The sequence below is a fragment of the Eurytemora carolleeae genome, unplaced genomic scaffold (assembly GCF_000591075.1).
Source record: "Eurytemora carolleeae unplaced genomic scaffold, Eaff_2.0 scaffold1850, whole genome shotgun sequence".
Taxonomy (NCBI): domain Eukaryota; kingdom Metazoa; phylum Arthropoda; class Copepoda; order Calanoida; family Temoridae; genus Eurytemora; species Eurytemora carolleeae.
Window position 1 is genome coordinate 4,127 of NW_019397736.1, and position 17,656 is coordinate 21,782.

Below are 17,656 nucleotides of genomic sequence, written 5' to 3' on the forward strand. Positions count from 1 at the left end.
ATCTGCCACAGTATTTATTACACAATCACAGTTTTTAAACAATAAATTTGAATCATCTTATCTGAATCTAATACAGATTAGAGGAACCAGAAAGAAATTGCTGAACTAATGGCACTATAAAAGGCATTGATTTGACACAAAATCATGCTTAACCCATTAGTGACGAGACAGTCAATTTTGACCGGGTAAGGTTTTTATTTTTTAGCGCCTTCATTTTTAAACCAAATGTTGTCCTGTTTCATTCCCGCCCTTCCTTTAGATATGCCGAGTATCGTCTATAGGGTGCAGTCAAAATTGACCGGCTGTCAATTTTGACCAATGCCGAGACGGACAAAATGTGCCGGGTTTTGTATCTACACAACCCTTCATTGAAAAAAATTGAAACTTTAAATCTACTCTATGGACAGTATAATGAGTTAACCCTGTGAATTTCAGCAAGATCAGAAAGAATTATTTGTCTCGTCACTAATGGGTTAATGTAGCTTAGCTCTTAAAGAATCAAAACTTAGCTCTTTTATAATAAAACTTAGCTCTTATAGAATAAAAACTTAGCTTTAAAGGATCAAAATTTAACTCTTAGAGGATCACAACTTCGATCTTAAGAGGATCAAAACTTAGCTCTTTGAGGATCAAAGCTTAGTTCTTAGAGGATCAAAGCTTAGCTCTTAGAGGATCAAAACTAAGCTCCTTAATGATCTAGAGTTTTGAATTTCAAAAACAATTTGGACATCATACATAGCAAAAAATCATGAACCAAAAAGTTAAATGTGTGGGATAGATACAATATAAAATGATGATAATTAAAGAATTCTACCAAAAATGTACATTACGTTATGGACATGCCTTTCACCAACTCAATTTCAAAAAGTATAGAAAATTAATGAAAAAAATGAGGATATAAATTCTAACCTTGAGTCCATCATCTGCAACAACATCTAGTTTTCCTCGTTTAATAATATACATTTCTTTTCCAACATCCCCTTTCCGACATACATAGTCACCAGGGGAGAATACCTAGAAATTCACCGATCAATCAATTAATCAATTATTTGCAATTAATCAATCTAGTTTTCCTTGTTTAATAATAATATTCCTTTCCAATATTCCCTTCAACATACATAGTCACCAGGGGAGAATACATGACAATCACTCAATCAATCAATCAATAAATAGTTAAATGAATCAGCCAACCAATCCATCAATTATCAATCATTCAATCTAGTTTTTCCTGTTTGATAATATGTACATTTCCAAATACCTGTTGATCAACTAATCAAACAATCACTTATGCATTCAAACACCTAGTCAATCAATCAATTAATTGAATAATTTTGGCTATTCTCAAATAATGACAAAGTTCAACGTCTATAGTTTATTAACTAACTTTAAACAATCTATATATATTTATCGCAGTTGCTTACCGTCCTCAGAAGAGAACAGACCTCTCTCAAAGTGGTCTTGGCTTTACAATTTGGGGGAGCTCTGCATTTAGTTGCACACATGTCTTATCCTACTAATGTAATATAGAATAATCTTCAGCCTGGTGCTGCTGAAAGAAGGAGTTTAACTCCTGATGGGTAAACAAGCCATGCACAATGATACTGGTTTTTTACTCGACCAGCTGTGAGGACTAGACTGCTGAGGAACATTCCTCTCAATGGGGCTTTAAGGCTTACAACTCCCAATTTTGCAAAAGGGGTGCAGTTATTTCCTTAAAATTCCGCTTAAGTCTGCAAGATTATAACTTGAAGGGAAAAAGGGAGCAATCCCTTATATCCTTCCTCCTACAAACCTCCTTATCTCTCCCCTACCTGCTCCACAACTTAATTCCCAAAAAACTATTTGGAGAGCTTTAAATTGTAGAAACCAAAAACAAGAAGCAAGAAGAAAAAATAAAAAAGAACAAGAAAAGTTGAAAGGCAAATCTCTTGATATTAGAGATGGGGGCTTCAAAGATGTTCCCCCTCCCCGGCNTTTGCTTAGTCAGATGCAACTCATGATTAAACAATTTAATATAGAGTTTGGAAAAAGGAAAGCAAGATCTTCTCAGCTAGTTCAATGCAATACAGAGTTCAGATAAAAAGCAAGATCCTTTAAAACAAGTTTTTTCTTGTGAAGTGGTGGAAAAACTTGTTCCACTTGTTCCAACATCCAGGTAAGGACCAAGGTATAAAGGATTCAAGGGAAGGTTGGCTTCATGGACAAACAGAAACTATGAATTCTTCAGAGAGGCAGGAAGCTCAGACAGAGATAAGGGTTAAGCATTAAGAGGCAGAGAAATAGAAAAACCTATTATTGCTTTTTCCATCTTGCTGAGAAACTGGGAGCTGGGCAATTCTGTTCTGTCTAGGAGTTCTCCAGGTATGGCGAGAGCAGCTCCATATATAGCCTCTGAGACTGAGAAACCACTATCTTACTTTGGAACAGAACGAAGACCAAGCAAGACCAGAGGTCCGGTAGGTGAGAAACCGAGTTGAAATCTGCAGCTCCGCAGCTGCAGGAAAGCTCCACAGAGGAAAAAACACTGTTTTTGACCAATGGGGAGGAGGGCTAACATACTTGACCTGAGCTAAGAAGACTTTATGTTGCCATACAAGGGCAGGTTGGAAATAGCCTTGCATATCAGGAAATCATTGAGGGCAAACAGCTTCAGCAAAGTCTCTTTAGGGCTTCACAAGGTTCATCAGAGTGAGAAGATTTAACGGTATCTAGAACCTGGTTTGCAGTCTCTTGGTTGAAGGATGAATCACAGAAGTAGAACTTTAGAGCAAACTGTGCTTTAGTTTGAATGAACTGTGCCTCAGCGGAATCAGTTCAAAAATGCATGCACTTTGACAGACACTGTGTTCAGAAGGTCCTAAGAGCTGAACTCAGATGGGCAAAACATTTTCACCGATTTCAGACATTATCACTTGAGCATGAAGCTTAACACTTCTATAGTGGGAAAAAACAGTTCAGTCGGAAGTTATAGGAAAAGGAGCTTGGGGTCACCAATTCATCTATGCTCAAATAACGATAAAGTACGTTCAACGTCTTTAGTTTATTAAATAACTCTAAAAATTTTATATAAATTTATCAAGAATGTGGAAACTCTTGAATCAGCTGAATTGCTTAGATCTCTCCGCCATGTTCTGTTCTGACTAAAACACAGGGATCATCTTCCGACAAAAAATCAACCAATTAATCACTTACAAAATATTAACTAAACATTTATTCATTCAATCAACTAATCAAGTAATCAATTTATCCATCAGATTCAGGAACTCAATTATTTTATCAATCAATAAATTCATTTATCCTGGGTTATCATATATACCTGGAGCTTGAGTTTCAGGACTAGATCTGTTAGCAGACCCTTCTCACAATCCTGAAATAAGTGTTTCCATGTGTAACATATTTTTAATCTATTTCTTGAAAGTTTGGTTAAATTTTGTTAAAAATTGCCTTTAAAGGGTCTGTAAAGGAAAAATGAAAGGTGTTATAGATTTAAATAGATCATATTCAGACATGTGACCACTATACTGCACTACCATTGGTGGGAGTTCAGGTGACGTAATACATCCTTATAAATAATATTATCAATTATATCAATAAAAATTAAAAATAAAAATTATAAAATAATAATTGGAGAAAACCTAAGTTACATAAAAATTAGGTTTCTTTGGGATATCTTCGTTTTCAGATTGGTTGCATATTTGCTGAATATAATCTGTTTAAACTTACTATTTCCATACAAAATTGTATATATATAAATGAATTTTTGTATAAATTTGACACAGTTTTATATCAATTTCTCGAGACAGGAACATCTGATATAACTTTCATGGGTCGTAATCAAGAGCTATATTGATTAGCTTTCAGCCTATACCCCCTTTCATTTTTCCTTTACGGTCCATTTTATACTGATAAAAAATAAGTTCAGTTGATAATTATCAAAATGTAGCCTTTGAGAAAATGCACAATTGCTGTACGTCCAAATATTATATATATATTATGATAAGAACAATTCGTATCATTCTTCTGATAACCTTGACAACAGAGATGCTGGAAAAAGATGCGATTTAATGCAGTGGCATGAAAGAAGATAAATCTTGAATTTGCAACAGATATGTAAGGCTGCTAAGGATAAATATTTGAGCCATAATTTCGCATTTTGCGAATGGAAACTCTACCTGGAATATTTTAACCTTCTGCAGGGTCTCTAGGTGCACATGGAGTGCTATCTCAGCCTAAACAAGAGGGTAAACGTTTTTGAGTGACGTTTAAGGGACTGTAAACGTAATTTCAAGTGACCCTCAATTCAAAGATAGCTAAGCCCGATTTACACGGTTCAGTTATAAAATCAGCCTGATCAAGTATGAACTAGATATCCGGATTTATAATTATGAAAACTAACTATTTTGAACTGTGGTTTCACTTCAAAAGCGAATTGCGCCGTTCTGCTGCAGCAAAGCCAACGTTTAATCAAACACATATTTTTGAACCTAGAAATTGACAATATCTTCCACAATATTATTCAGCTTTAACATCTTTGCACAGAATCACTCCTGTATGAATTAGCGCCTCATCCAATCAGGGTTCAGTCATGTGTTTGTTGTTATTCTGAACCAATAGAAATAGTATTGCGGTAGCAGCTATCTTTTTATCTATCGCATTATTCAATTATAGGAGTTATGAATCCTTCAATTGGAGCTATCAGTAAATGGAAATATTTACTTCTGCTGGAACTATAGTGGAATGTCACTTGAATTACGATTACAGCCTCTTTAACCAGAAAACCAAAGAGTTTGTAACTTTTAACTGAATTGTTCCTAAAAACTTGTCTGGATTATTTTACGAGATAAATTGGTGTGAAACATTTAATTTACAAACTCCGTATATATATATTTTATAATATAAAGAGAAAACTACTGTAGTTATTAACATGCAACTCAAATGTCTCTCTGTAAAATGTCAAATTATCGTAGAAACAGATTGGACTCAACCTTTTTTGTTGAACCTTAAAGGAACCATTTACTTATTTGGGTAATTTCAGGGTAAACTAAGCAGCCTATTCGCTCTTGACTGGTAATAGTCTTACTTTTCAAAGACAACTGTGGCCGGAGAAAAAGCAGATTTTTCGTTCAGAATTTGATTGGAAAGGCTGTTTAGTTTACCCTGAAATCACCCAAATAAGTGAACGGTCCCTTTAAATAACCGATGGTTGACAAACAATTAAATCAAATAAAGACAAATATGCGCGTAAAATCATATAATTTTTTTACTTATCAAAATATACATTAAAATTTTACTAGAGTTTTCTTCGCAAGTGGATTTTAATTGTGAGCCTTGAAACTCCGGGCAACTCGAGAACAGTTGCAACAGAATTCCGATTGGAAACCCTAAATCTAACCTTGAGTTTCTCAGGTAGCATATTTAGAACCATCTCCTCATCCATTGAGTTCTTATTCGCCCAGAGATAATCAAACCATTTAATCACTCTGCTCTCTAGTTTTCCACCAACCTTCCTAGAATTAAACCATGTAATCACTCTCCAACCTTCCTAGAATTAAACCATGTAATCACTCTCCAACCTTCCTAGAATTAAACCATTTAATTACTCTCCAACCTTCCTAGAATTAAACCATTTAATTACTCTTCAACCTTCCCAGAATCAAACCATTTAATTACTCTCCAACCTTCCTAGAAATAAACCATTTGATTACTCTCCAACCTTCCTAGAATTAAACCATTTAATTACTCTTCAACCTTCCTAAAATTAAACCATTTAATTACTCTCCAACCTTCCTAGAATTAAACCATTTAATTACTCTTCAACCAATCCTAGAATTAAACCATTCAATTACTTTCCAACCATCCTAGAATTAAACCATTTAATAACTCTCCAACCATCCTAGAATTCAACCATTTAATTACTCTCCAACGCTCCTAAAATTATACCATTTAATTACTCTCCAACTTTCCTAGAATTAAACCATTTAATTACTCTCCAACCTTCATAGAATTAAACCATTTATTTACTCTCCAACCATCCTAGAATTAAACAATTTAATTACTCTTCAACCTTCCTAGAATTGAAACATTTAATTACTCTCCAATCTTCCTAGAATTAAACCATTTAATTACGCTTCAACTTTCCTAGACTTAAACCATCTCCAACCATCCTAGAATCAAACCATTTAATTACTCTCCAATCTTCCAAGAACTAAACCATTTAATTACTCTCCAACCATCCTAGAATTGAACCATTTAATTACTCTCCAACCTTCCTAGAATTAAACCATTTAATTACTCTCCAATCTTCCTAGAATCAAACTATTTAATTACTTTCCAACCTTTCTAGAATTGAACCATTTAATTACTCTCCAACCATCTTAGAATCAAACCATTAATCCACTCTCCAACCTTCATAGAAATGAAACTTTTACTGATCATTGGTCAACAATGATTGTGATATATTTAAACCTAAGAATCAATTATTTTTATCATAGCTTCTCTTTAAGACTATTGCGAATTTATTCTTCAGAAACAATGAAGGAAAATTACAGAATTCTAAACAATTTTAGATAGAAAAACGATGATATCTTCCTCATTGTTTGAAGGGGACCATTGAGACTCAGATTTGCCATTCATGTAATTAAGGTGTCATTGAAAAATACGTCTCTAGTCCCTTTATACCTTTATAATCAGTAATGTTCTAATTTAATTATCTAAACCTTTCAAAAGCAAATCAGATCACCGCAAGGATGTTGTTTTAGAAACTGACAAACCAATTTTCAAAAACCTTTGAACAAATAGAAACTGAAATTTAGGTCTTTTGATGTTTGGGTTGAAATAAAATTGTGTAAGATAAAGAAGAAAAGTGAAGAGAAGGTTGCCAAGAAGAGTAANATTACTTGCTTGAATTGTAAGCCAAGCCTTTCCTTCCCCCCTCCCTTTTTGGGAAGACCCTAATTGTCCCTACAGACTAGGCCTCCCCTCCCTTTTTATCTATACCCTTTTTTCCCCCTCCTTCTAGAAGACCCTAATTGTCCCTACAAGCTAGGCCTCCCCTCCCTTTTTATCCTCAGCGCAGATACCCTTTGTGGACATACCTGGTAGGTCAGTGAGATTAAAACTAAATAATGTGTGTAGAAAAGACCTACTTCATAACAATTTCTCGAACCGTATCTATCCAGGTACAATCTGTCCACTGTCAGAGTCAACCATGGGACACAACCCACCTGGCTCTAAATGATACGCAGGGACTCAAATTCAAGCTACTAAAGGGAGTGTTCGCGAAAAATGAAAGGGGGTATAGGCTTACGGCAAAAAATAAGGGCTTTTGATCGCTACTAATCTTACTTCTATCTGTTAAGTCTATAAGGAGAAAATTGTTAAAAATGACTTATACTGAAGGACGTAACATCCATACAAATTGAGAAAGTTGCAACATACGACTCGGATCGTAAAAAAATCCATTTAATTTCAAACAAATCATTCAGATATGACAACCTACAGTCATCGATTATTTTTCGACGCATTGCTATATAGTTGATATTTCATAATATTTGTATTTGTTATGCACTTAAAACGCCGAAATAGTTGGCCGCCTGGTGTCTCTGCTTTTGATGCTTTGAATGATTTCACGTGGCAGAGACACCTAGCGGAAAAAACGTCGTTTGAAGTGCATTGCATATAAACAAATAACAAACATTATGAAACATTAACTAAAATCGAATGCGTCGAAAAATAATCGATGTCGAAAGATTTTAATATTTCAACGATTTGTTTGATATCAAATTGATTTTTCTACGATCCTAGTCGTATGTTGCAACTTTCTCAATTTGTATGGACAGTAAGTTCATCGGTATACGTCGTTTTTAACAATTTTCTCCTGATAGACGCAACAGACGGAATTTAAGATTAGTAGCGATCAAAAGCGCTTATTTTTTGCCATAAGCCCCCATAAGCTTATAAGCAAACTAAATCCTCAACTTGGATTGGAGACAAGTTTCCTTTCATTTGTTGCATATTTGTTCAACCTTAATCTAATTAAAACTAAATGGATACCTTTAGTTGTTTCAGTGAAAATTGAAAACTCTGAATTGCCAACTATTGTTAAAATCTTCAATGAAAAAGTCTTCAAAATATGAATGGCTACTACACCACACTGAACTAACCACTAAGAGAAGCATCCTGTTTCGTTTATTTGAAATCAAACGTGTTTTCGTCTATATTTCAACAATCTTTAAACTTACAGATTTGTTTATTTTATACTTTTCATTCAAAATGTATATGCCAACAAAAAAAGGAGATAAAATTTTGTATAAGGGGTCAAATTGTGGTCGGAAGTCACAGCTTTCTGAAATATTGACAGAACCGTTAAATCCACGTGACACTGTTATGTTTCGATAAGTAATGGTTAATCCCAAGGATTAAAATGTATTCCCAAACAGTGCTCCTTATGCTATAATTTTATTGTTAAAAAAATTATAGTTGAAATATTTAAATTCATATTTTTATGCAATAAATGCAGAAGAGAAAGGATACCAGTTTAAAAGAATGAGTAAGTTCAGATAGACTGAATAAAAAAAACTATAAGAAAATGTAATTAAATTCTGATTTAAAAGTATATATCCATTACACTGCTTAAAGTCCAGAGTTTTTGAATTGTACTTCTTTTGAAATAATATATTTTACTGCATAATTATGATATAATAAACTTCTAATGCTAAGCTATTTTAGAGCATAAATATTTTTTGCAAAATTTTGCATCTTTTTCCCATTTTTTACTTAATTCATTTTCACAAAAAATGTGAAATTTTACTTTGATGACTTTTGAAACAAAACAGTTTACTGCATAATTATCACATAATAAACTTCTAATGCAGTCTTGGAGAGCAAAAATTTTGAAAATACAAAAGAAAATTTATGCATGTTTTTATTTGCTGGAAACCCGGTAACCTACATAGATGCACCAAACCCTCTCAACCACTTCTTAATACCAGTAAATGGTATTCTTGCAGTCATTCTAGGCCCTGAACAAATATCCGATTCCAACTATCTTTTATCCATTTTATGGACCATAAAAATAAATTCATTTGATGTCACACCGTTGGATCTCTCTGGCTCCTTCTATAAAGAAGACCCCTCGAGACTAGTTTGAAACCTATAAATGGTTTCTTCAAATTACAAGATATCGGAAAGTAAGTGTTGGGGGGGGGGGGGTTATCAGGTGTTGCAGAGAGACCAGACAGCTATACAAAGTGGCATCAATTTTCAAGACTGGGTCAACTTGAAAGTGTAGCAACGCCTTGTTATTCTAGCTCACTAACTCTCTCTCACTGTTTTTTGTAGCCCTAGGCATATACATTTTAAAACAATGAGGCTCTTGTTTACAGATTAAGTATTTAAGAAGTAATTGGCAAAATTCTCATCTTTGTTTGCGTGAGACCTTGGATCTCAAATGGTTTTCATTAAACCCAGTTGATGCAAGAGGGTCATCTTACACTTCTATTTATACATTAGGTTTATCTGGGTGTAAGGATCAAGTTTATTGTACTGGACGTCAGATGACCACAGGGTGTTTATCGAAATTTAAAACTTTGTTTCCAAAAAATTTAATTTTTAATTTTTTGGAAATCAATGTTCCATCAGCGAAAACTATGTAGTTTTCTTTTGTAATGATTGCGGTTTAACCAATAAAAGGGGGACCCAAATTTGGAGCATTTTTCTAAAATTTAATTAAATTGGAAATAAATTTTATAAATTTTAGAAAGACCACCCTGTAGCTAGATAGTTAGAAAGTTTGAGATCTAGCTCTGGAGAAAGTAAGAACTATATATGCCATGTTTGTATTAATATTTGGGACAGATTGACAATCTCTGAGAAACTTGATATATATGTATAAATATATATATATTTGGTTTTTAATCTTCTCAATACAAAGGAATCATGATTACACCAAAAATTATTACAGAGCATGGGAAGAAGATATTTCAAGGGAATATCATTGTAATTTTATTTGACCCTCCATTTAAACTTTTATACATCTGAATAATTGTGTGGAAGATATCGTCGTTTTTCCTGACATTAAATCTCAAAATTTCCACAATTGTGTCTGTACTAGAAATCAGAGTCAATATTACAGAGAAACCATGTAAAAAATATCAGGGGTCATAGGGTTGTTAATCGTTTTTGAAAACGATCGTTTTGTAAAAAAAAATTAGATGGAGCTTTATTGAATGTCGTTATACATGAAGTTAAAAAGTTGTGGGGGAGCTAAAACTTCTTGATATTTTCATAACAACTACTCAATGATAAGTAAAGATGGCCTTCAGGTCAGTTTCCTCTCTTCGTTAACGATCGTTAACGATGGGTCGTCGTTAACGATCGTTAACGAAGGGTCGTCGTTAACGATCTTTAACGAAGGGTCGTCGTTAACGAAACGACAATTTTCATTAAAACGATCGTTTTGAAAAACGATAGTTTTTAATAATGATCGTTATTTAAAACATTCGTTTTAAAAACGACCATTTTAAAAAAACGAACTTTTTAAAAAAACGATCATTTTTAAAAACGATCGTTTCGATTCGATTTTTTGTCGTAGTTTTCATAACGAAACGTTTTTCAAAAAAATGAAAACGTTACCATCCCTAGGTCTAACACACATCAGTAACAAGCAAAAGTTACAAATATGTCTCAGCCTGTTTTTGGAGACAAAATTATGTCAAAGACACTTACTTCCTAAGTCTCAAACTATAGGTCACAACAATTTCTAAGTCGCATTTTTCTTGTTCAATTTTGTTCAAGAGTTTGACTTTGATACGATTGTGACTTTAGATATTTAAAGATATCATTGTAACTTAAGTCACAAATATATCTCAGTTCTTCTTTAAGGCTTGATAATGTTCAAGACAGATTCTAAGTCCCATTGTCTTTTTGCATCGTCAAAAAGAATGTCAATGTAAGCATGTTTTTTTTTCAAATTAAGATTTCCCCAGGCCATTGACTATTTGCCATTTTCAGCAATGAAACATGAGTACATGTCAAAACTTACTATTAAGAAATTTGGCAATTTTGATATCCTAAGCCATTATATCCAAAAAAGGAGGGAGGGTGGGGAGTGGGGGGGGAAAGTACTGCACCTGCTAGAGATGTCAACGATAGTGTAACGTAACGTAAAATGTACGTTTTTGTACGTTACGTTACAATAATATGAAACGTTTGGATATATTCTATATAACGTGAACGTTGAACGTTAACGTTAAGCATTAACGTTAGAGGAACATACCCCAAACGTTAGTGTTTTGTGGTAACGTAACGTTATATTTCTAATATCTACAATATGTTTGACCATAACGTTAAGAAACGTCGTTTTGTTTCCATGGAAAGCTTGAAAGTCTAACGTTTGATAAATGAATTGTAATTTGATTGCATATCGTAACGAAAGGATTTCTATTTCAAAGTTAAACTTATGAAAAGTGTAACGTTGTATAACTGAAAATGCCTTTCAATTTATGAAAACGTGTTAAAACATTTTCCCTAATAATATAATGAAAAGTTTAACGTTTCAGGAATAGGTTATTAATTTAATAATCAGGAAACAAAGGTTTTTTTATACAGAGTATAAATTTCAATAATGTAACGTATAACATTAAAAAACTAAATTTTGTAAATCTTAACGTTTCCTAACTTTTCTCCAAATTGATTAGTCTAACGTTATATATATATATATATGTCTCTAATCTATCAACTTAGGAAACTTAGGAGTTGACTAATGAATATGACAACAAAGGCTAATGGTTTTTCATTTCAAGTTTAAAGGCAATGAGTTTATGCCACAAACTCTAATTTTCGTTTACTATATCTTTGCAACCCGATGTCGTAGACCTTTAATATTGAAATATCAAAGGTTTAACCCATTCGGTTGGAAAGATGTAGGTTTATTTGACAAAAGCTCAGTTCCTTTCTAAAGTGTTTTTTTGTAACATGCAATTAGTGAAAATTCAAATCTTATAAATGTTTCTTGGACATTAAAGGTTTTTGATTAGCCATTGTTTAATGAAACCCATTAAAACATACTTTAAGAAATTTTACACATTAATTTTCTGTTATAAAGCAAATGATTTACTAATAGCAAAAAAATCAACTTATTAAGTGGAACGGGTCTGTGTACACAATTGCTGTGTTTCATATTTATTTGACTAATTGAAATCACTACTTCAGTTGGCAAGGTTCATGTTTTAGGTTGAAAAATTTAGAAATGTAGATACTTACTAAAATGCAAAAATATTTTATTAATTGGAAAATGCGTGTTATGTTTTGCTCATCAATAGATTTTTATTAAACTTTAGAATAGAATAGAAAACTAACTTTTTAATCGATTTGTAAAATTTTTTTTGCATTTGCATTTGTAATCTAAAGCTTATGTCTCTTTTTTACTCACTTTGTCAGTAACATAAAAAAATTGTAATTTGTCTAATCTCTATATCTTTGCAAGCTGGTGTTGTAGACTTTTGATATTTCAAACTATGAATTTTGATAGAGAAGAAAGTCTAAAGGAATTGAGTTGTTGTCACTTATATTTCTAATCCCTATATCTTTGCTACCCAATGTTGTAGACCTTAGATATTTCAAACTATGAATTTTTGTTAGATAGAAGAACATCCACCGGAGGGTCAGTTTGCATTGAGTAAAAAAAAAGAAAAAAATAACCTTAAATTAGCGTAAAATAATTTAGAACTACTGTTCCACATGCACAAGTGCTTTGCTCTGCCAAATTTTAACTCATTTTATGAAGTGTCCCAAAATATGTCTATTTTTTAAGCTCGTAAAATACACGATGATAATTTCAAGTGATCCTCCATTTAAAGAGGGCCATGCTAGATTCCCAATGGTAACGTACATAACTTTATCTGATACCAGCGTTTTCCTATCTTGTAAATGTAAGCCGGACATGCCACTCCATAAATGGAAGGTCTAGTCCCTTTAAGACACACCCTTGAGTTGAAAGTCTAATGCTAAAAACTTTCATTCACAAATTTTAAAAACTGTTTAAATAATAATATTATAAAAACTTTTTATTGCTGCATTCTTCTACACATTCTCTAAAAAGGTTAACAATGCAACAGCAACATACAGGGTAAGTAAAAAAGGCATTAACGACACTAATTTTTTTGCATGGTTCATGTTTAGGAAGAAAATACGAAAGTAGGAATACAATTATCACGGAAAAAGTCTTGTAATGCTTTCATTTAGAAACAATATTATTTTTAATGAAGTCTAAATTAAGAAACAATAAGGCCTGAACATTTTAATGCAGCGTAACGTATAGAAAGAATATGTTTTCATATCTTTCTTAGAAACAAAAAGAATAATCAGTTTTTATTTCCAGTTCTAAAATAGTGTAACAGAAAAAAGTTTTCACAATAAATCGTAACGTAAGAAAAGTTTCATCTTAGTAAAATTTCTAAACGTAACTAAAAGAGTTTATATTGGGTAAGTTAAGATAAAACGTAACGTTAACAAAAAATATTCTTTGCTCTGAAACTCATTGCAACATGCAGAACTATGCCCCAATGACGTTTTATTAAAGCAAAACCTTCGTCACCTTTTAGTTTTCAAAACAAGTGAAAGTGTAAGGTTTCTGAAAACATTTACCTTGCACGAAAGCGGAACGTTAAAAAGTTGTGGTTATATTACTGAAGCTTTAACGCAACGTTGGGAAAGTTTTTTAAAACAGGACATGTAAAAGGGTAACGGAGTTTACTGTTGTTTCACTAAAATTTACTAAAGCTTAACGTTGTATAAGATATTCAAGTGCAGAAAATTCATTACGTAACGTTACCCTTTGCCATAAAATGTCATAATTTGCAACGTAACGTTTCAAACGTTTATCTTTTGATGAACACTAAAATCTAGAAAAATCAAAACGTTGAAATCTCTAAAGGTGCTTCATTTCTCGCCAAAACTTGGCCTTTCTCAGGTTTTTCTTAAAAGCATCAAAAATGGGGTTTAATCAGAAATATGAAGGATTTGTTTCGTCTGGTTTCACAACCGATGAGGAAAAATTTGCGGTGTAAATCCATCTGAAAAGCAAAGGAATAAGCAATGCTTCCATATTCTTAACTCATTAAGTCATAATTTGACTGAAAACTTAATAAATTCTTTAAAAAGAATGAGCAAGGCATCAAATGTGATTGCTTGTTGCTTTTGATGCTTTCGAATGTTGATTTTGATGCTTTCAAATTACATTTTTGATACTTTGATTATTAAAGCATCCAAAGTGATGAATTTGATTGAAGATTCTATATTATATGCGTGTTGAAAATAATAAATATATCTTATGGTTTCCCCTGTCATCATTAAGAATGGATTATTAATTAATACATATAAAAATATTGTTATTATCACGAAGAAAACCCCTACAAACATCATTATAAAAACATATTATTATTATCAACAATTCTCTAGATAAACACTGCATTAATTAACAAAAAGGATTTGTAGGAAAAATTCTCCAGAAAAATGTTAGAAAAATGTTCGCATTTTGCAAACTCATATTCTTTTAAAAAGGAATTGAGTTTTTGCCACAAACTCTGATTTTCTAATCTCTATATCTTTGGAACACAATGTCGTAGACCTTAGATATTTCAAACTATTAATACTTATAGATAAAATAATCTAAGTTTGAAATATCAAAGGTTTGCACCATCAGATTGCAAAGATATTGGGATCAGAAAATTTGAGTTTGTGCCAAAAACTCAATTCCTTTCTGAACATTTAATCAAGATTCTATTTCAGTTAATTGAAGTAAAAGTTAGAATTCTGTAACAACTAATGAATGTAGACGTATTTAAACTTACTTCCCTAAATGCATCAGTGGCGAAACTAGGGGGGGGGGGCGAACCAAGTTTCCCCCCTCAGCATATTTTGCCCCCATCTCTCGCCCTTCCCCACTAACTTGATTCAAGCATGATCATGATTGTGGACCAACTTTCAACACATTTTACAAATTAAAAAAAAATAACAAAATTTTTCTGTTGCACTTCGCGCATCATTTCTAACAGAATTTCTAACTATTTTCTTGATTTTATCTCAAAAAACTTTTATATATATGAATTACTTCTCTTGAGTATTTCAATATATATATTATTCAATGTTACACAAAACCTGACATCCTAATTGAAGAATAACAAGAAATATAATAAGGATTATATGGGACTATTAGGACTTTCGCAGACTATAAGAGGAAAAACAAGGACAGAGGGACTTCGATCAGAAAGTAGTATATTAAGTATTGGTGTTATGGATGGACAGACGAAAGATCGTCAAGTACTGCCAGGAACTACTTACTTAACTTAGGACTGCAAAGACCTACAATTAAGGGACTGGGACTATATAGTGGACAAATATGACTAGTTGAATGATGAAATACAAAACCTGCTCTGGACAGTAAAAGGGGATTTACATGCAGCGTGAATATGACTATAAGCCAGGGACTAACAGGCACTAGGAACTACATGAAAAGACACTAGAAGAAAAGAAAAAATGTGTCCCTCCCTCCCCTCCCCTCACAAAAGTGATAGTTCTCCATTGATAACAGATCTCTTAGAGTCCCTATCTGAGTAGCAAATGCTATAATGATTTTTTTCCTATAAGGTTGAATTCTCACAATTTCTTCATTGTCCCTGTTTCATAATTCCGCTTCCCAAATTAATCCTTAATTACTTGAAATTAAGTCTACACAGTCCCTTTAAACTAACCTGAACTCCATATATTGTTTGATGGCGTCCATTCTGTTCTGGAACTCTGCGCGTGCCGCGTTCATATTTGTAATCATAGAACCAATATTTCCCACGATAGAAGCAAAGACGAGTACACCCACGAGGAAGTCAAAAGTTACAAAAATATACTCGGCATTCTGCACTGGCTGCGGGGTTTCTCCTGAAAATGTAAAGCTTAGATTTAGTGTGTAAGCCTGAATAATAACTGTGTTGTTTAATAATACAAGCTTTCAGGGAAATTAAATTGCTTTTGTTAGAAAGAGGCAGAATTCTCTAGTGTTATATAATTATCTAGCTGAAAAGGGCACTGCGTTGCAGGTGGAAAAAATGAATAAAGATCGAGAAAACGATTTCTTTTAGCCTATGTCACCCTCAGGCTACCCATGAGTGTCCACAAAAAAGTGTAAGTCCATTCGGTCCAGCCGTTTGGCCGGCTATAGGGAACATATATAAATGACTTGTTTTATTTTATAGACCTACTAGCTGGAGGGCCTGGTGTTGGCCGTGGAAAAAAAATTTGAAAAAAAAATTTTGAAAAAAGATTTAGATTTTTTAGCCTATAACACCCCCCAAGCCACCCTTGAGTGTCCACAAAAAATTGTCAGCCCATTCAGTCCAGCCATTTGGCCGGCTATAGGGAAATATAATGTCTTGTTTTATTATATAGATATATATTTTACACACTAGTCTGTAGGGCTGGCCATATTTGAACTTCTTTGATTCCGTTTGTTAATTGTGGAAAAATCAACTGATAGTAAAGGCTTTTCAAGTAGCTATTCATTTAATTTTACTGTAAAATGAAGTTTTAGTTCAGCTAGTGGTTTTTTTTATTTGCTGTTCATTATTGATCTTGATTTTTCAACACCTGTAGATATTCCTTAACTGTCCTCCCTTTAAACCAATTAAAAATTAATAAAATTTTGCAAATATTTCTTAAAATTCTTTTTAAATCTTTATTTTTCCATTCCTTTTTTTCATTTTCTTTAATTAGATGTGATCTTATAGTAAATGCCTACTGCAGAACAATTTCTCGAACAATTATTTATCCAGGTACAGCTCAGATTCTCTTGACTATCAATGTCAACACACGGTTACAATCCTGTGAACTATTAATGCCACTACAACTGGGCGCGATCTTGTTTGCTATGACAACCAAACAACTGTGATCTATTGATCAATGTCTCAAACAGGACACAATCCACACGGCTACAATCCTATGAACTATTAATGCCACTAACCCTGGGCATGATCTTGTTTGCTATACAAACTGGACAATAGCGATCTATTAATCAATGTCTCAAACATGGCTACAATAACATAGTTAAACAATTACAATATGGGTATGACGGAGTAATATATAAATATGTACATTGAATGGGTTTAATGTATGTATTTATAAGATTAGCGAGGGTAGATTTAACATAGTTAAGCTAACTCTACACATATTTTCAGCGTAATTTACGTTGAATGTACTTTTTAAGAAGATTAACATGGATATATAATGACATATAGTTAATCTAGTCACAATGCATGTTTTACTCATGTTATTTAGCTCATGTTTATCTAGGTATGCTCAGGTTAACAAATATGAGGATTGCTACGATGTTTGCGACAAACTTTGGCCAGGCCTAGAAGTGTGTAAGTTTCTTTAGTTTAAGTAAAGAGACAGAGCCAACAGCATCATTTCTTCTTATTTTTTACATTAGAGCTTTATAAAGATAAAGTCGAAAGGACAATATCTTTAAAATAAAACATTCAATATATGTTGCGTATAGCCGGCTAAACGGCTGGACCGATTGGGCTTAATTTTTTTGTGGACACTCATGGTTGGCGGGGGAGGGGGGGGGTGTCATATACTTATTTTAATACCCTTCAACAGTATGAAA

The 17,656-nt window shown here is 33.0% G+C and overlaps 1 protein-coding gene across 1 annotated transcript; it reads right to left on the reverse strand.

Annotated features, from left to right (window-relative positions):
- Window positions 1-909: 909 nt before the first annotated feature.
- On the reverse strand, window positions 910-15,924 carry LOC111715696 (cyclic nucleotide-gated cation channel alpha-3; the record flags this gene model as incomplete). The annotated part of the gene is given in 5 exon segments (XM_023491055.1): window positions 910-1,014; window positions 3,317-3,367; window positions 4,173-4,229; window positions 5,393-5,507; window positions 15,750-15,924. Coding segments are annotated over 5 exon segments (405 nt in total), but the record flags the coding sequence as incomplete, so codon positions are not given.
- Window positions 15,925-17,656: the final 1,732 nt, after the last annotated feature.